Consider the following 21,051-nt stretch of genomic DNA (forward strand, 5'->3'; position numbering starts at 1 on the left):
TCGGATTTAATTTTGTTTCCGAAGTAAGTTGCCTCAATCTGGCGAGACTCGTTACTCTCAGTCAGCCAGTCACGGCAACGAGGCAACAAGGATGCAAGAAGAGGAAAGGAAAAAGCTCGAAAGAAGGAAAAAAAAAGTTGCCTTCCTTTCTTTGCCGCTTCACTGGGCTCTCCTCTCGTTCACTCCGTCGGCTTATTGCTTTTATATCAATGTCAGAAATTTATATTACAAAATTTTTACCTTGCTTTTTATTCCTCGATGCAGTACATTATTTATTAAAATCCGACAGCGTTTCGTGTGCGTTTCGACTCGGTGGTCCAATTCCAAATTCGTTTCCGCAATATTCTCACTTTCTACAATTTGTTTTTTCTTCTCCTCCGGTTCTCCGTCAACAAACAGCTCCGAAGTCTCCGGAAAGTTTCCCAGCCGGAATTGCATATTAGGCTAATTACGCATGAAAACTTAATAGAATAACGAAGACTTTAACGACTCGAGCGCTAATTTGCTCCTAACAAAATCCACTATTTGTCGCCAATTATTTCCGTTGGCTCAGCACAAATAATAGTTAAATATTTCTCTCGGAATTCACGATTTATTTCATCGAGTTACTAACTCTCGCACAAGAACACATAATTAGGTTTGTTAATTAAATTTCGCCGAGTCCCCCTCGAGAATATATATATAGAGATATATATGAAGAGTCAGTCGTCCCCTAGATTTTCAAGGAAATAGTAAACAAGAGGGAAGAAAAATATGATCAGATCGTTAAGTTCAGCGACGTATTTATTGCTTAATATTTACAAAATAGGATATGTACAGAGGTATAAACTAAAGTATCGTTAAATATAAATATAAACTATGTACAGTCGTTTTGGGTATTGATGATATTACAAATATTGTATTGTTTTTTTTTTCATTATATAACTAGATCCACATTTAATTTACAGATTGTCGTATATGCGTTTACAAGCGATTACATAAATTAATAAAATACTTTTGGTAATCATCAGCCTTTTACGTTCGTTGAATTTTCGAGTTCCACAAATAAATTATATTTATATGTATATATATGTTACATGTATATAAGGAAAACAAAGTAAATGAATACTATATATTGAATTGTCCTTAATTGGAGATGACAAAAGCGAAGGCCGATTCATCGAGGGTTATATCACAGTTTAGGGTCCAATGTACGTCCTGGCGGACGTGACATATCTAGGTTGCCTGCTAAGTCTAACAGGAGGAGGCGTGGAGAGCGGTGGGGGTGGTGGAACAAAGCCGGTGTTGCAAATCTCGGTGGCGGCGTAATATCGTTCTGGTGGTGGTGGGATTGGTGGAGCTTTCGGGAAGAAGTTTTGTACGTTCGGTGGGGGTCTGGAGGTGTGGGGTTGCTGCAAAGGAACCGCGTATTCCGGATCCGGCGGTTCACGATAAAGGGCAGCCTTGTCGCAGCCGCCGGGTACCTGCGAAGGGCGTGGAGATGATTTATAGCGGCGATTCTGGATATAGATAAACACGACGACCACAAGTATCAGGACTATAATTACGGCTAGGAAACCCACAACTATTCCCAAATACTGCCCTAAACCGGACGGGGTGTTAACAGCGCTGATAATATTCTTGCTATCCATGCCGGGAGTGGCGATTTGGTCCTTCTGCAAGTTAGTTTCCTCGGGTAGCTCTTCCTCCTCAGTGATATTTCCGTTCACAACGGTCGAGTCGAAGGTGACTTCACTGAGAAGCATCCATCTGGCAGCGAACTGCACTTGTAGTTTAACAAACCTTCCGACGCGATGGTGCAGTTTAATAGATACGTTTCGTGGGGACTCGAATATACGATCCTCGATGTAATCGAAAGTTATTGGTTCCCCTTTGTACCGCTTTCCACCCACGCTGAAGAGCACCGTCGCCGTCGAGAACACCTGCACGTCTTTGGTGAACTGATTATTGCAGTAGATATGCACCGCCGTGAACTCGCGCACTCTGTCGAACTCGAAGGTGATTTCAATTGGTTTGTTCTCACGCGTATCGTTCTTCCATCCGACCCAGCCTTGCACACTCTGCTCGTAGAATGGTACTTTGAAGTCATCAGGCGCAACCTTCCCATCGGTCAGCTGACCCAAGCCGTGTTTCAACTTCTCCCCATCCCAGTGTCCGTCGTAAGCGTTATCGTAGAACTCCCAATTAGCACCTCTTTTATCGCCCTGGGGCATCGAGTAACTCACTATCCCATCTGTCCACCTACAGCCGTACAGCTCGACACGCATGCAGACGGTCCTCTTGTGATAGCTGTACGGCAGGAATCGCACCTTGTTCGCTATTATTGGCGGATCGAGCAGACTCTTCGATTCCAGATACGTGTTGATGTTGCCCTTGATGACCTCCTCGCCCAGATGGTTGCGGTATCGGATCCACTTGGATAAGCTGGGCCTCCAGTATTCTAGCATGTAAGCTTCGGCGAACTCGGCTCCTTGCCCATTACCGAAACGCCCCTGCGTTCCGGAACCTGTTATCATGTGCACGGTGTGAAAATCGATTTCTAGCCATTCTTTTAGCTCGGCCGTCGCCGGTGTCTGAGGGCACCAAGCGCCACCATTCAATTCCATTCTCATCCTGAGAACAACGAAACAAACACAAAAACCGCATTAACCAACCGTCAAGAAACTAAACAACAACTACAATACGCTACCTTCCGTGCTGTGGTCCGACGTTCTTGTTATCGAAGGAAGAACTGGCTGCGATGTCGGAATCCTTGATGGAGCCGCTTTCCATTCCCAAGGGCGCAATGCATTGGGCTATAACATAACAGAAACGATTTTTTTTATTAAAATAATTTCAAAATCTGAAATTTATTTTTGCACAAAAAGGCGTCTGCTCTTTGATTCATGAATATTAACGTAGCCGGGATTTTTTTCGGGGTAAATTATATAAAAATGCAAATACGTGCGCCAGTGAGAAACAACTAGAGTAAGAGTGAGCTTATGAGAGGGAGAGAGAAAAGAGTTTTATTACACGGGCCCGGTTCGAAATGAAAAGGCTTAGTTGAACCGCCTAGTAACCTGTTAAATGCGCCCTCCCGGCGCTCTGACATGCAAATATGGATCCCTTTTGTTCTCACTATTTCTCCTCGTTTAACTTCCTATGGGAACAATTACTTACAAGGGTCCAGGCCAGCTGCTACGGCTACCAAGAGGATGAGAACTGCCACACTGAAAGCATCCATCATAATAACCTTCTCGGACTTTGTTAGTTTTGCTATTTCATCTGGAAGCAGAAAAAGAAGAAAAAAAAAATAAGAAATTGAAATTTATAGTCCAACTAAAAGAAACGCCACGATTTCGCTTTATAAATAACGCGTTTGACCGTAATTCAGATGGAATTGAATGGGTTGTATTTTGCATTGTTAAACGCTGGATGCGGGCAACACACTATATCCCTGTGAAATCTTAAAGGCCACGAGACACACTATTCCTGGCACAATCTGGAGTGGTTATTTAAACGAATAATCCCTGAAAGGAAGCCCTTTCAGTCCTTATCGCGACTCATTAACCGTTACAGCCGTTTAAAACAAGAACCGCTGTTCTTATCAAATAATTATGAACTTCTCTTTGGTCCGTTTAAGTACCATACATAATTAGGATTTAAAAAGAAAAAGTAATCACAAAACAATCCTTTGGTTCTGTCGGTTTCCTTCTTCATAATATACTCTCCGTATCTTAGTCTCATTGTTTTGAATTAGCAAATGGGTCTGATCTAGCGGATGTCGTACATTAATTAGACTAGTAAATTGCTTTAACTGGCTACGTTTAATCCTGTTGGCAATTCGCAAACACACACACGATGCCGAGGAATACACGGAGAAGATAAAGAGTTCATGTTTATTTAGAGTCGCGGTTAATTTAATCCTGATGAGTGATGAATCAGGAGGACCACCCCGTAATAAAAATAATGGTCTTAAGCAGCTGGAAAGTGGAGACGAATGTACGCGACGTGCAATAAACTTTGGGAAATTTGGCACTAAACGTACGTTTAGCCATTATGGCCATATTTACCAGTGTTGCTTGTCATGCTAACTCTATTAATTTCGTGTCAATTATATCCAGCTGTTTCCCGAGGGGAGTGGATTTAAAAGACGGTGACGGAGAGGCCGTGTTGAAGAAATTCCTGTGCGCGATATAACTCACTGCAGCGGACGCCAAAATGGCATTCCTGGATCAAACTACTCCTCCTACATACTTTCATATGGTTAACACGTGCGCAAGCTTAAGACCTAGCACACGACACAATCAAAAAAAAAAGAAAAGGAAGAAAGGACGAACGGAGAAAGAGAGAAATGAGAAATATGTTGGAGGGTAAAAAAGAGCCGGAGCCTAATAATATTTCGTATTTTAGTCATATTTCCGTTTACTTTGTAATTGAATCACGTCCGGAATACGTATCAGACCCACCGCGCAACAATTCGCTTTTGTTTTCTTCATTCTTCTTCCTTTTATTTCAAATTTAAATACAAACACTCCATTTACCTTGCGCCTTTCAATGGGGCGCACGGCTGCTTTTGATGTTTACTAATCAGCTCCACCTCAAGCCGAAGAACATAAAACATATCCCATCTATCCGGCGTTTCCATTCATCAATTGAATTTCATTATTACGGATTACACCGAAATCCCCTTATCGTAATTATATCTCGCATACGCATAGCGTGTGCTCAATTTGAATATTATTAGAAATTTATACCACACACAACACACACTTCTCTCTCTGTCTCTCCCAATACTTTACTTCATCAATGATACTTCAAAACGTTCTACCGTTATTGGTAATTTGAAATTGAAGACTGCTTCAAGGAAATTATATTTATATCTCATACATATCTAACAACACATTACATTACATACAATAAACTACATTTTCTCTTGTGAAACCATAAATTTTCATATACGGTCAATAACTTGCAATGATGCAAGTTTTTTTTAAATAACAAACCTTTTAATTTATTTATGTAAAATTTAATTCTTGCAAGAATTATTATTAAAATTCGCTTTCAATAACAAAACCATTCATCCAAAACGTTATTTATAATACATTGTTTCATTAAAATAATGTATTGCAACGCGAAAAATTATAATTTATATATAATACACGATCTTCTTCCTTCTTCTTTTTCTTATGACCAAAGTAAAGCAAATAGCCTTTGACTCTTCCATTCGATAATGATAAAAGGATATGGTAATGCGATATGTTCCAAAGAATGTTTCTGATAAAACGTATATCCGAAACGATTTATTACTTCTTAATTATAATTCATTAATTAATTGATAATTGCTTTCAACTTACGTTTGTATAGATAAAAAGCGATACTAGATGTTTCTAGTACTTGCAATGATAAAACGTAATATATTAAAGAAGAGAAAAAAGGGTGATTAATTACGATTCTAATGAATGGTTTGATTGATTCACATTACGTTCGATGATACTAGACACTATTAATAATCGACTGTTATTAATTAGTTATTTTTTAATTTATTATCGATTATATAATTTATTATCAAAGTGTCGATAAGTTAAATGAATAGTTAATGCATTGCTACTATATAAACACATGTTTAAGTTAAAATTCGTATATTTTTACTGGCTAAATACGTTATTTTTATGGAAATTTCTTCAAGTATTGCGTAGAATAATTAATTTTACGTTTTATTTTGATTAATGAAAGTTGTAAGATTTCAAGTAACAAATGAACGTAAGCGAAAACATAAAGCAATCTGAGTTGAAATCATAAAAGTTTTAATCCAATTAAAATTCGTTGTTGCTTTCGCTTTCGGAAGAAAAAAAATGTTATGCTAGATCCGGTGTCCATTACGTTGGGTCGGTATAAATTTTAATTAGCACTTGCAAAGGGGTGCAATAAATATCGACGGCTAATCTTTTTCCTCCAGTTTTGTGAGGCAAAAACGCGCCGCAGATGGTCGGGATACTAATTATAAATTTCGCCTCGTTTTAATTGTTTTCCAGAGGAATGGAGAAGATGGCGCCATCGATTATGGTAGTCTTGAAGAAAACTAAAATCGTGCGTTATTTGCGGTCCTATTTCCAGCTTGAAATATATATTTGAAGGGTTTAATGCTTTCTTGAGAAAAACCGTATATACACACACATAGGCAGCAACAATAAACAAGTTCCGAACAGAAAGCACCTCTGCCGCCGGGGGCAGAGATACACGTGGATTTATGTGAGTTACGCTGTCGGGTCTCGGGTTATATATCGATAAGGCTTGTTATAAATAGGTGGCCTGTCGAATTACAGAAAGGAGGAGTAGAAGCAAGTAGAAGAGAAGAAGTCGGAGAAGGAAGGAGGGTGGAAGGAGACTGAGACTGAACCTGAGTCGAGACAAGGCCTTCCACTATTCTTCCATTTATACGATTATTGTTCAATACTTTCGAAATTCTCATCGAGAACAACAATGGACTCTATGCCCTGCACCTGTTGCCATGGAAACGAGCTTCCGTCACAATGCAAAAGGGCTTTAAAACAACAATAAGCGGTCGTTTTAATTGGAGCAGTAAAGTTAATTTTAATAACCCGTCGAATGCAGAGCGCTTCGTCGTCGCATCAATCCTAAATCGATCAATCCGTCTCCGCCAGGATTTCAGTAGCTTTTCTTCCGTCAACGCAGCTACTCATCATCACTCAACTAGAGTTAGCATACACCGAATAACCATCCGAAAATAGTCCATAAAAATCTATCCTCGCGTCGTATAAATAGAAACGTACGTACCTATTTAATACCGAGTAAGATGCAATTAATACAAAATAAAACATATGGATTTCGAATTGGATCAATATTTTCAAAAATTCAATTAATAACATATATATATCCGATTAAATCATAAAACAGATCTTTTCGTAAAAGTTAATTCAACAGACGCTACTTTTCGTTTGATATTTTTCGGCTCAGAATAAATCAATATTGGGAAAGTCGTGGTGTAATCACGCACTAGTCTCCATTGTAGATTACATTTCTTAGTTCAAAACCCACGCGCATTTCGTAACAATGTTCAAAAAAGCATTCTCAAAAGCCGAGGAATTTACATGTACAAAATACAACAAATTTATGTGTGATGTAGTCTTATTTTAATATTTAAATACATAAATCGATTTGAATTAAGATTTAACTTTCAGTTTTCATATATATGAATGAGCGAATTCATGAAATAAATCAATTATGTAAATATTTGACATGTATTGATCATAAATATAATCAAAAATATAATTGAAAAGCAATGTTTCATATTTTTTTTTTAAATATATTTATTGACAAATTATGAGAATCTTATTGGAAAAAAAAATATAATAATTAAAATTTGTTTCTTTTTTCTAGTTATATTAAATACTGATTCATCTAATATTCTAACAAATATATAACAAACAAAGAAAATAGTTATTAGAAGATGGTTTGGAGAAAGGCTTAAGATAAATTTAGTGAATTTACTCAATGCGCAATTAGTAAACCATCAATTTTTCCTCTCAGAACTTTCAGAATCTTTACGAGCTGCGTATTGACTTATGATTTCCTTTCGTGCGACCCCGCAACTCTCGTTTACTCATCAAAAAAGTTTAAATTTAGTAACAATTATTTACTTAGTAAACAATTACCGTGATTTCCTTTCATACTTTCATTCCGCACAAATATAGATATAGAAACAAAAAGGTAAAAAAAAGGACTTGTGTTTATGCAACGTGCTCGTATTGAGTTATTATTTCCTTTTTGGAACGATCTGCACTCGTAAAGATGTCATGATTATTTATACTGTTGAAAATTTTAAGGATGTTTGTGTAAAGTGAGACACATAAACGGTAAGAATGCGAAATGTAATTGTATACGCGCAATCCTCAGATGCTCATTTCTTTATACTTGCAGGACGATTACTCTTCATCAAATCAGTGGAATTCCGCAGTCATGGTTATTTTCCCACATCCAAAGCCCGTATCTTGATGCCTTCAATATATTTAACTTAGATAAGTCCTTTATCTGGTGGAACGCAAACACCAAGAGGCGGCGACTTCAAAGCCTGCGCTCGTAGGAAACAATTAATAAAAAGTTATCGTTATTTTTAGTTCATAATTGGGCACGATTGAAATTTATTATTCTTCGTGGTTAATTTATGGTCGCCCGGCTGCAAACAACCCCCTTTGGAAGCAGTTAAAGCACACAAACACGATGATCGTAGTCTAAACAAACCGCGCCGAACACCTACCGGAGGTGTCGAAGGATGTAGTCAGCATGGGGTTTTTGAAAGGACATTCCTTTCACCCCGAAAGAAAAAAAACATACAATTTGTAAAAATTTACCTCAAAACATCGTCGTCTTTAAAAAAAATAATCCAAAAAAAATCCTGAAGCACTGATGTTTGGAAAAAAAAATATCACTGAATATAATTGTCCTGTTGTCGCTATTTTCGTCGTATCAACGCGTCTATACTCTAATGGCAAGTGAAAAGCTCTGCGGTGCACGTACTGCCTGATACCACCAGAGAAGCAGACTGAATGCTACTGGTAAAGCTCCGGTATCCAATCCCAAAGTCTCACTCATCCCCACTATGGCTAACCTCCCCTCCACCAAAAAACCCATTTCATCTTCGCAAGGCACAGCGGAGGAGCGAACGTAAACGTACTTGGAGTATGGATGTAACGGCATGCACGGCTGTATTTCATCCCCGAAGTACGCAGGTACATATATAGGTATGTGCATGGTAATAATGTATAAGTCTACATCGACCCGCGACCCCTTCGCGGCACGCCATTGGTTAATTATCCTTTGACATGCGGAGGTCCGAGGTTCTACCTACCATTCAACCTGGCTGCAACCCTGTTCACGCGAAATGTTTTTCCAATCGTTTTAACGCACGATACAAACACTTTCATGTTTACTTTATGCAACAACCTGAAAAGAAAAACATTGGCCTCTCTACGCACGGACATGCGGATAAAGTATCAAAGTTTCATATACCGAGAGTCTCCACATTACTATTTATCGCTCGTGCGGCAGCAGAACATCAAAATGCTGTTTCCATAATGGACTGTCTCCCGCTCTGCAAATCAATACAACCGAAATTAAATATTTGTGTCCAACATCATTTATTTATTTGTTATAGGAAATCTTGCACAATCAGGCTCGATTACTACTACATCAAATCGATACTTCACCTTATTTTTTTTTAAATATATTTATTTAAGAAAAATCTGGCTTCGATTAGTAGTCAAAACATGTAACTGATTCCTTTCCAATTCTCATGATTGGACGACAATAAACTTCAGTAGCTTCGACGTTCCCTCTGGTGCCGAATAAAAATAATGAATTTAATCAGAACCTGTTTCTTTCGAGTGTGTTTCCTATCTAAACACTTTTCACTTCGTATTTAATACGTACGCATTCTTATAAATTGTCAGTTTTTATTTTCGTTCCTTCTTTTTTAAATGTCGTCGCTGTATAAACGTAGACCCACCCAAGGTGCGTCCTTTTCAATTCAAATTGTTTCTTTCATACTTTACATACCAAAACTACTCTAAAATCATATTTAATATTCTATTTTTAACAATGTGTAAATAAATGCAATAAATTAATTGATAACTTAAAAATAAGCATTTACTTTTATGTTTTGTTTTCTAAGTAACATTAACCAGGACCATTGTAACTCTTTGTGAATGGTCTAGCATTGCCACTTGTCAACGAGAATACCATTCTATTTGTCACCAATTGACAAATGGTAGAATAGAGTCATTCTTGCGAAAACTTGATGCTTCGCTTTTCTATACTGACAAACGTCAAGTACGTGATGTCTTTTTTACGTAATATAATATATAAAAGAGTTTAGCTAAATTTTGCTTAATTGAAATCCATATTTATAAGAATATTATTGAATTGTATAAATGCAAACGCTAAATGCAAAAGGACACTTTTTTTTATTAAATTTTAAATATTTATATCAAAAATTGTATACATAACATAATATATTATGGATTTTCTAACAAATATAAAATCAGGTTCGTTCCTATGGATTATTATTTTTTTTATAATGATTTATTATTTTAGTTTTATTTTGTATTAATTCATTTTTATTGTTAACTTTTCTATATACAATAGTGACAATTAATAAAAATATAGAACTCGTTTAATTGATTTTATTATTTTTGTTTTGTTCTTATGGGATTAACATGAACATCTGGTAGGTACTAATATTTCCATTGTGAAAGCAGGTAAGAAAATATTGAAAAGGATGCAGATCTTTTGGTTATATTATTTCGTGATCACGTTTCAGATTTTTACTTTAGTACGTGTTTAGAGAGTAGCACGTGCCTATGCACATTTACAGTTTTTCAATTAGCATGGCGTATTAAAGGAAACGTTCAATACTTTAGTCAGCATATTTTATAATTCATAACTACAATATAATAAATTTAAAAAAATATATACCATGTATATTTGCAAAATATTATTTTCAATATTATAATTAAACAGTTCGGGATATTATGGGATCCAATTTATATTTAACTATTTAAGTAATTTGTAAACTACGACTTGACGCGAAGAGAGATTTGATTATTTTGTTTTAAAATTTTCAATAATTTGGACTGATCAAATCCGGACTATGCGAGATATGCACTATCTATACTTTATAATGAAATTATTAAATATTTTAAAAATTAAAATCAAGAAATAACAATTTTTTTTTTAAATTTCAATGTCCACTGTACCTCGCTTAAAATACACATAATATGTGTAAAAAAAGTTTTAAAAGTGATGTAGCAGGCGCGCAATCCGGGACTTCTCTTCTCATCTTCACTCGTTATGCGAAACGTCGCTCGTTAAGTGAGTCATTTTTCTTACAATTCATTTTGCTTCTTAAGCGAAATGCTCGTTATTCGAGGTGCTTGTTAAGCGAAGTTACACTGTATTATGAAAATTCCAATGGAATAAATATTTAAATTTTCTAATTAGAATTACATTATTTTTTTCAAATTTTCATTTCCAATACAAATACAATATATATTCAAATACGAATTTTACAATCATTCATTGAATATTCAATAAGCCTAGTGATTTATTTTTCTCCAGTAATTGAATGTACTGAACCTTCTTATTACAATATAAACTAGTTTCAAGTTTATGACAAAAGTAAAAAGCGTTAAATTGTTGATACTTTATAATGATAATTTTTTATATATTTCTTATTATACATTTTTTATATCATTACTGATTATTTTTAATTGCTTATTGTTAACTTATAAGTCAATATTATATTGAATTGTATTCGATTTTATGATGAATTTTTTTTAGACATAATGAAACTTCTATTTTTTTTACGTCAGAATATTGAACTTTTTCACTTGTTCTGTTGATTAAAAAAGAAGAAATGTATTTGTATTGGTAATAAAAGATATGCACGTGCCATTCTCTAAACACGTGCTAAAGTAAAAATCTGAAACGTGATCTTACAATTATATAGAGAGAAAGGTGCATCATCTTGTACAATTTATGTCTTTCCTGTTTATCCAAAGAATTTAATATTTGTAACCGATTTTACTTTGAAACATAATTATTTAAATAAATTAATATTATCATTATTCATTTACTAATTATTATTGTTAATTAAATTCTTCCAATGTTTATTTTATTTAAAAAATCTTTTTTGTTTTTGGACCAAAGGGTTTGAAAAATTATTATGAAATGTTGCATTCTTAACCAAACATGTCCATATGGGCGAAAAAGACTTAACGGATTTCTTCTACGCTCGTGTAATACCACCAACAATCCGTTGGTATTACCAACGTTAATATAAATAAAATAAACAAAAAAAAGCTAACCGTTTTTTTAATAGCCACTATAATCACAATTTTGTAACCTAAATAATTGTATCGTATTATTGCGTCGTCTAGTTGTACAAAAAAAAATGTTTACTACTAATCGTAAATAGGCCATTTTTAGCTGCGTTGCGCTTGGAAATGTAATATGTATGTTAGCTGGGGAAGAACGTTACGCAACGCGATTTGTTTGGGATCATTAAAGCCGCCACTAATTAATTCGTATGGCAAGAGAACGATTTGTTCAGATTCTGGAACCGTCTTTTCGCGGAATTTGGAAAACGACGATCAAAATATTTTGAAAAAACTCTGTTTCGTTAATACAAACAGCGATCCGTTTCTTTAAATCTTTAAATACCGCTCATTTCCTAGAAGTATTTGAATTGCGATACAAATACGACTGAAAATAGAAACACATTTATATAATGCTTTACAAAATCTCATGATAATAATAATCAAAACAATCAATTCATAAAATAATATTATTACTTAACTATGGTAAATGAAAAGAGCATTTATATAAACAATAGTAACAAATATTAATATTTATTTTTAAAACTTTAAGTTTTTAATATTTTGATACTACAAAATTATAAAAACAAAATACAAAATCAATTAAAAAACAACGAAAATTCGTACAAATCCGAACAATTTTTCAGTTTATTTATTTTTTGATGGAAATAAATAAATATTTACTTTTATAAGCATTGAAAATATTTACAATAATTTTTGTATTTGCATTTGGTGAACTCGTTTTTATGTTTTTAATAAATAAAATACATATAAAATTTATCTAATTATAAAATGTAACAAAATAAAGAGCTATTATTGGTATGGATTTAATAATATTTCATTTCATTACAAAAAGTTACCAACAAATACAATAAGTACTTATAGCTTATAAATTCGTCATTTGATTATTTTAAAATGATTATCAATATCTCGAGTAGTTCTGGTAATTGTGCTTTCCAATAGTTCTGATTGTTTGAAACAGGACCAAGCAGGACCAGGATTTTAAAACTTTGAAGTATAAGTAAGAATTACATGTGATTATTCCATTATTTCGGTGCAAATACATTATTTATAACTTCAAATAGAAGTTTTTAATAAGACAATAATTGTGTAAGTTGTGTAAATCGTAATTTGTTATTGTAGTATTTAATTCTATCCTTAACTCTCATTGCATAAATAGTTGATTGTCATACAATACATAAGATTATTTTAGGAAATAAATATTAAAACTTGTTGAAAATCGAATTAATTATTGCCCAATTTAGAATTTAAATATGAATGTTGAGATGCAGTTTATGTTTGTCGAAGAAATTGAAAACGAAAAAAAAAATAACTGTGTACACGACGCATTTTATTTTCATGTTCCTTTCGTTGGGTGGATCCCAGCATCCACGAAGATGAGCTGGCTAGAGGCGAAAGCGGGGGAGTGAAAATTTCGGTAATAAATTCTGTAAATACAGAAAGAGAATGGGAAAGAATTTAAAATGTTAATTCCGGGGGCCCCGACTATTATTTATTTTTTTTTCCTACAGACACGTCGGATATTTTCCTTTCTTCTTTCCCGTTCCGCTCTGAACCATCCAACCCCGATTTTGGGGTGTGCGATTTTTGCGATGTCATTTTCATTTGAATCCCCGTGATTCTATCGGAGATTCTAGTTTGACGTGTTTAAATGGTACAAATCATTGCAACAAAGGACACGTGCCATTAGGAATCCAAATAAATGAAAACGGAGAGCGAACGCGTGTCGTAATACTAATGACATGTCACCATTTCAGTTGCGTGTAAAATTGGTGTGCTTGGTATCAAATTGAGTCTTGCCCATTTTTTACGCTCGACGAACCATTGATATGTTAATTATTAACTGGAATAGGCTGCCTATACCATACATGCTACAAGCTACTCTATTCAATTTAGTATATGATAATTTACAATTTGTACATACATCTTGGTTGCTACTACATCCGTTCTTCATATGCTTATTTCTTATTAACATCTATATGCATGAAATCGTTAAAGTATGATGAAATAAATTTAATGCGTTCAAATTTGCTTCTATATAAGATGATTGTCATTAACTTACACTTCAGTAAACTATTGATGACGTGGAAAATCAAATTATGACGGCGGAAAAACTGCGGTTAATATTTGATTAGTTATTTTTAGTAATTCGATAGTTATTTCATATATTTCTTCTTAGATTTTCTCTTTTTGTTTACAATTTATGTAATTTTTTACACAGTAAAAAAATAAAAATTATTTTCCTATAAAAGCTAATGAACAAAATATTCCAAATGAAAACAATTTTCTCCTGTAATGTCACAAAATGAAAATCAAGTTATATTATGTAACATATTTATTTGTCAAAAATATAATAAAAGTAATGTTTGTTTGTTGGTTTTTAAAACCCGATTTTGAAATCCACTTTTTGAAGAAATTTGTATTACTACAAAACCAGTTTTTGAGCTCATACCAAACGAGATGAAAAAAATTGAAAACTTAAATTAGTTTTAAGATATTAAATCTTGATTCAATTCTTCAATTATAAAATCCACAAAAGGTCTAGCGTATTTCTTCCACTAGCTTAGAAAACTGTAATCATAAAGTTATCTGGACAGACGTTATCAATAATTGTATTCAAATTAATAAAGAGAAGATGACCATGAGGATGAAAAAATCGGGAAGAAGAAACTCAATCCATAGCTTGCAAAACATGGACCTTTTTGAGTAATAGATCTGTAGACATTGTTTCCTTTTTTAAATGATATTTTCTGAGATTAACTTAAGTAAAAATTTCATTTTATTATAGTTTTATGTAATATTTAAGAATTTTTTATTGAAAATTCAAAAATTTAAATCGGTTTTGTAGAAAAGCTGAGATTCGTAAACCGGTTTTTGTATAAACTCTAGTATTGACCGAAATCTTAAATTATAGTAAATTTGATATCATATATTGGACAGAACAATTGGACACGACCACTATCCATCCACCACAAACCATTTTGTGACTCAAAAATCTTTTAAATAATAAATCAGTCGTACAAAAACAGAAATAGAAAGAACAAAATAAATATATATAATTTTTAAGAAGTCGACTGATACAAAGGGCTATTGACCATAGGTCTTTCTGTCCAAAAATCTTCTATTTATATGATTTGATTTTTTGCTTTATACAGTTAACTCTTTTTATACGTTATTTTTGACTGTAGTTAATTCCTCGATTTGTCCGGTTTCAAACTCCTCGGGATATTAGCGGAATCGAATACTCGCAATATGGCAAGTATTTATGTGTATGTTTACAGGAATATTTCTAATTCGTTTAAAATTTAACTTATTATCAATATTATTTATTTCTACAAACTATATATTAAACTTCAATGCTGAAGCCCATAAATTAATTTCATTAAAAATAATTTTAAATTTTATTTTACATTAAGGTTTTATTATTACTTTTTTAGGTAAAGAAGACAAAAAAATACTAAAATGTCAAAGAAAATATTTTAACGATCTTTGTTTTTTTTTGTGGATGATGCATCGAAAAATAATTCTGAAGTCAGAAACACTGCTACGTATGTATGATTGATGATATTCCGCTATAATACAAATTTTTACACTATACAATTCTAATAGTACAAATATTTCCTATTGATTAATTACAACTAAGGCTCGTATAATAGTTGACAATAGTTAGACATGAACTAAAAATAGATATTTATTTGATTATTTGGTTAAGTTAATTTAATTATTTTTCAATCCATTTTGTTCTTATTATACAGTCATAACATTGTTAATTAATAGCTACAAATAGTTATATTAATGAGTTGATTGAATGGTACTCGTACCTTGTTATTTTGTTAGTGTGTATCGATTGAATCAACCGAATCAATTTCGTTGTGTTAATTTCCTTGAAATTAAATTAAATTGAATTAACTTTTTTGCCATCGTAAAGTTCCGAAGATGCAATTGATTAAATCCATTCGATACTGCTTCTCGGATTACAGAATTATCTAATTTAAATTCCAATTAAAGAAATAAAAAGGTTCCGCCGATTGGATTCTTACCTTGCTTCTGAAAACAGTTTCCTCGTTGCGAACGTCCGCTCCGCCTCGACGAATAAATTTATTTTATAACATGTTCAATTGAATCATTCACGTTAATTATAAATCATTGATTAATAGTTGATAATCAATATTTATTACACTTACTTGTTTATCAATAATTATTTTTGCCTAATTAAAATTTTCTCTTACTAATTGAAAACCAAATTTTTTTTTAATAATATTTTTTTATTCTTCATCACTTCTAAAAATATTTTTATAGCACAATTCGATTTGGAGAAACTAACAACAGATACAATTGCTTAAAATACTCTTTTAATAAGTGGTATAAGAATTAGGAGTCAGTCATAACTGGTAATATCGTGGTCTGAAATATAAATGAAATTGAAATATGTATATGATGCGGGCGTCCACCAGCAACTTGTACGTTCATATGAACTTTAAGTACGTATGCCCGAACGACAAGACACGCGTTTACAAAACATATTAAAAACATAGTGTACGCAAATTTGGATGCATATTATGTACGTTAACTAAACGTATAGTATATTTGATTGAAATTTAATTATTTTATACAAATAATTGTAATAATATATATTTTTGGCAACAACCATAAATAAATACAGGCAAAATGGTATGAAATTAACTAAAAAATTCTTGAATATAAAATCAGTGAATAAAATTTCAAATATGTTAATGTTTATTTTATCTGTTTGGCTTGAAGCTTCTAAAAATACTTCAATTATTAATTACTCACTTAAGAATTTCATAAACAAAGCATGTATAACATTTTTTTCTAAGTATGAACACATTTTTTACGTTGCATCTCTAACTTAAATAAAGGGTGAAACGAAGAGAAGTTTAGATTAAAAATCTAAACAATCCCATCTGCTGTTTGCTTGCTCGGCCTGTTCTGCTTTGGCCGAGATCTATTTCTTCATTTTTTTTCCTCTTACATTTCCTGGAAGACGTTCGTTTAACACTGCAACCCCATTTCCTACAAAACGCCTGCAACGTATTTTTCGTATATATATTTTTTAAATAAATATTTAAATACTCCAATTAGGAACTTTTGATTTCCCCCAGAATTATTACCACTGTCTAACATTGACATAGGGACAGACTAATCCGGTGTGTTTGCGCTTTGTCGTCTCAATTTACGAAGTTTCCGGGAAAACTTTTGCCGCTCCTATAAAACTTATTATTCGATTAATAAAAAAAAGATGAAGAAGAGAAGAGAATCCACAGTCCGCACTCCCTTCAGAGACCAATCGAGCCGAAGAATTTCTGCGCGCTCTTTTTTTATTTCTTTTTCCTCTTTGTGGTATTAATGCAGCTGCTGAGGTCCGAAAAATGACACCGTACAATATAATAAGGATGTTAAATGAATAATAGAGATATAACATTTCAGCACAAACTAAAAATGGTATGTTCTCATATTGCAATCTCATTTTTTTCTTCTTCGATTTTCTACGTTAAAAAAGGAATTGGGGCGTGTACAGTTACAATGGATTAGGCGATTAAGATAATTATTGTGTTTGGAAAATAGTGAAATCAATATCATGACAAATGCATTTGCAGCTTATGGTATACATAGTTCCTTTATAAATATTACAATAACGTGAAATTAATGCACTAGATTATGAAACCATTGTATATCAGATGTTTATTGTTAAATATTAGATGTTCTTTCTGGAAAATCAAATATTTAATAATAAAAAAAAATTATCAAGATATAAACATAAAACATTAAGCAAATATATGTAAAAATTAAAAAAATACTAATGAGATTTGTATTTACTAATATTGACATAATTTGGGGAAAAACACTTCTACCCTATAATTTATTATACAGTGGAACCTTGCATAACAAGCAAAATGTATGGTAAGAAAAATGAGTCGCTTAACGAACTACGTTTCGCATAACGAGTCTTCTGCATCATTTTTAAAACTTCTGTGTGTTTTGTGTATTTTGTAATGTGTTTACTATACGAGTAAAAATCCGGAAATTTTGGAACGGATTTAACTCGTTAAGCGAGGTTCCACTGTATACAGGAATATTGTTTTTGGAAATTATTGTGATATTACAGTTATATCATTAGAAGTTGAATATAAAAAAAAAACAAAGTAAAGTTAATAATGAGAAATATAGTTTTGAGAATTCATGTGTTTTGTAAAGTTGTAAATATTATCTATTAACTTGTTTCATAACACAAATGTAAAAAAATAAAGTAAATAAGAAAAAAAAGTAATTATTTATGAAGTTTTTGGAAGGTAATACATATTATATAATGATTATGTATAATATTGTCCTTCTATAATATTATAATAACAATAGCGTTTATTACAACATAATTACAAACAAATAATTACAACAAAATACTTAACTCATTGCAACTGCTAAAATTATAAGTTTTAAATCAAATTAAACTAAATTATTATTAATATAAATTTATGAAAGGAATATCACGATTTGTCTATATTGCAAAACTAATAAAGTAACATTATTTTTTCATAAGACAAATATATTTGAGTTATACTATCTTCGTTCTTTAATTTTTCTTAAAATTAGAAACTTCAGTCATAATTATATTAGCTTTTACAAATCATTTGACTTAACACACTTGAATATTTATGAGCATTGGATTGTAGTATGTGATGTTTTCGATTTCAATTACTGCAATATTTCAATGTTATTATGAATTCAAAACAGTTTTTTAATTAAGGAGTTTTGCTAATTAACGCTAATTTTGTACCTAAACTTTTATACTAATTATCAACAAACATAATACAATGTTAATAACAATAATGGTATTAATACTTTATTATTTAAAGTAAAGATTTGTAAAATTCACAATATTGACAAAAATTACAAAGGTATCAAACAATAATAGTTGTAAAGTCTAGATAAATAATATATTTTTAGATACCAGACTAGGTTGTTGCGTGGTGAACAGCTTACATTATTTTAGTAATTAGTTGTACATCGAGGATGAAAAATCTAAATAAGTAAAACATGTTAATTCCTTACACAAATATGTAACGTTCGTCTGAGGAAAGAATTTTTAATGATTTAGATAAATAGTTTCAAAGTCACCACCAACAAATCTCAATTATTACTAATGTTTGTTATACTCTATTGTTAAATTATTACATTTTCTAAAATCATACTTTTTTATACAATAATATAAATATTCATGCCATTCAGCACAATTTTATAATAACGAGATAAAAAGATTTTTTGTGGCCTGTGTACAATAAATTATATAATGATGAAGGTAAATCTCATTGGAAAAGTAAGGATTTCATTAATTTTTTTTATTGTGACAATTTATTAATCATTTTAATATGAAAATACAACTTTTTGTAGAAATTACCGCTTTTGATTGTCAAAATTTATAGGTAATTATATGGGCCAACTTTTAAACTAAATCCTAATTAAGATAATGAATGTTATTTGCAATTATTTTAAAATTTGTGATATTTTTACTTAACTATATTGTTTGCTGTATTGTTAATGATAAATATATTGATTATGTGGAATGACTAACATTAAACAGATATTATTCAGTATTACATTGTTATATCTTATCTTGAACACACTATTCTTATTTACATTTGTATTCCAGAAAACACTACGAATGTTCCAATTTCGTAAGAGACAGTGTAATTCGATTAAAAAATATGTTTACTTTCGGATTCATAACAAGTGTTAAAGTTAGCGCCTTTCCAAAGATTGATGCGTCTATTTAGATAATAATGTAATTAAAACTACATTCTACGAATTGATAATAGCATCTTCTCAGTAAAATGAATAATAAATTAAGTTTTCATAGCAACAGCAATTGGTCAAGAATGATTAATTAAATCAAACAAAATAAATCATATTTTAAATACAATCTTTAGTTTAAAATTCGTGTTATTAATGCGAACATGAAAAGAAAACTGAGGAATGATTGAAATAATAATTAATGAGTGAAGCTCCGAGATTTACAGCTTTCATTGCACGTCTGGGCGTTCGAAATTTTGCACTCTCATATTACATCCGTTCCGTTGCCAATCAACATTAATCTTAATTTTCTCATAGTTTGACTTTGAGGTTGTAGTAGGTGGTGCACCATAATGAAGTGTCAGGAAAATTGATATTCCCAGATTTTCGAAATCGGATGTTAATGGCTCGAGCCAACTGTTTTAATCATTTGCAGAAGGTAATTATGTTTTGAATCCGAAGTGTTAAAGAATACAACGAACACAACAAGAAGTGACATTTTTAATTAGCCCAATATTATATTAGATATGATTATAGTTAACATATGTAATTTAGAACAAAACAAGCAGTTGTATTATTTGACAAATCACTCAAATTTGGAAGAAGAAAAAAAATATTCAAATAAAAATATTAAAAAAATGAAAACAGAAAAAAATATACGTAATTCAATTTGAATTACGTATAATTAAGTATTTTTGCCAATGTATTAATAGTATTTAGTATTTTCCATACTTACCCTTTTCTTACAAAAAAAAAACAATTATTACTTTAAAAATTAGTATCTAACTGTTAAGAGAATAACTTGACCTTAAACAAATTCTTTGTACTAACCCTATGTTTTTTTGTTTATTAGACGTAGTGTGATTATACATTCAAATATAAGTAGTTGTTAACTTTCGTAAGATGTTAAATATATAGTAGATTACTGAGTACAAATGTTGTAAAGTTATTTTTAATATAAACATTTTGTTCTAGACGTAAAGTTAAATGTGTCAGTAATTCTAATTAATTTCATTAAATTGAGCAAATATAAATAATTGGGCAGAAAGACTTATGGTCAATAGCTCTTTGTATCAGTTGACTTTTTTTATAAATTATATATATATATTGTTTTTTTTATTACTGTATATATTTTTTTAGCGATTGATGCAATAAAATAAATTATATACATTATAAACAATTTTAACGTAACATTTTTTTTACTAATATTGATAATATTTTGTGTTTATTAATTATGAAATTGTAAGTTATAACTAAAATAGATTAATTAAAACATTTTACTAAATTTATGAAGGTTTGATATTAAAAAATATAATGATTATAAGAAACTTAATGATGATTTATTTATATA

The 21,051-nt window shown here is 31.5% G+C and overlaps 1 protein-coding gene across 1 annotated transcript; it reads right to left on the reverse strand.

Moving 5' to 3' along the window:
• Window positions 1-860: 860 nt before the first annotated feature.
• Window positions 861-8,543, reverse strand: LOC108560457 (discoidin domain-containing receptor 2-like). Its single transcript, XM_017918011.1, has 4 exons — window positions 8,352-8,543; window positions 3,160-3,264; window positions 2,690-2,795; window positions 861-2,613 (listed from the first exon to the last, which is right to left on the reverse strand). Exons 2-4 carry the CDS (start codon window positions 3,224-3,226, stop codon window positions 1,179-1,181), a joined length of 1,608 nt encoding a protein of 535 aa, XP_017773500.1. The 5' UTR covers window positions 3,227-3,264; window positions 8,352-8,543; the 3' UTR covers window positions 861-1,178.
• Window positions 8,544-21,051: the final 12,508 nt, after the last annotated feature.

Source organism: Nicrophorus vespilloides, unplaced genomic scaffold, assembly GCF_001412225.1.
Source record: "Nicrophorus vespilloides isolate i.1.1-1 unplaced genomic scaffold, Nicve_v1.0, whole genome shotgun sequence".
Taxonomy (NCBI): domain Eukaryota; kingdom Metazoa; phylum Arthropoda; class Insecta; order Coleoptera; family Silphidae; genus Nicrophorus; species Nicrophorus vespilloides.

Coding starts and splice junctions, on each gene's coding strand:
- LOC108560457 (XM_017918011.1), bottom strand. CDS start 3,226: ATGATGGATGCTTTCAGTGTGGCAGTTCTCATCCTCTTGGTAGCCGTA. Junction 2,796..3,159: donor AGCAGCTGGCCTGGACCCTT/GTAAGTAATTGT, acceptor GTTATGTTATAG/CCCAATGCATTGCGCCCTTG. Junction 2,614..2,689: donor GTCGGACCACAGCACGGAAG/GTAGCGTATTGT, acceptor CGTTGTTCTCAG/GATGAGAATGGAATTGAATG.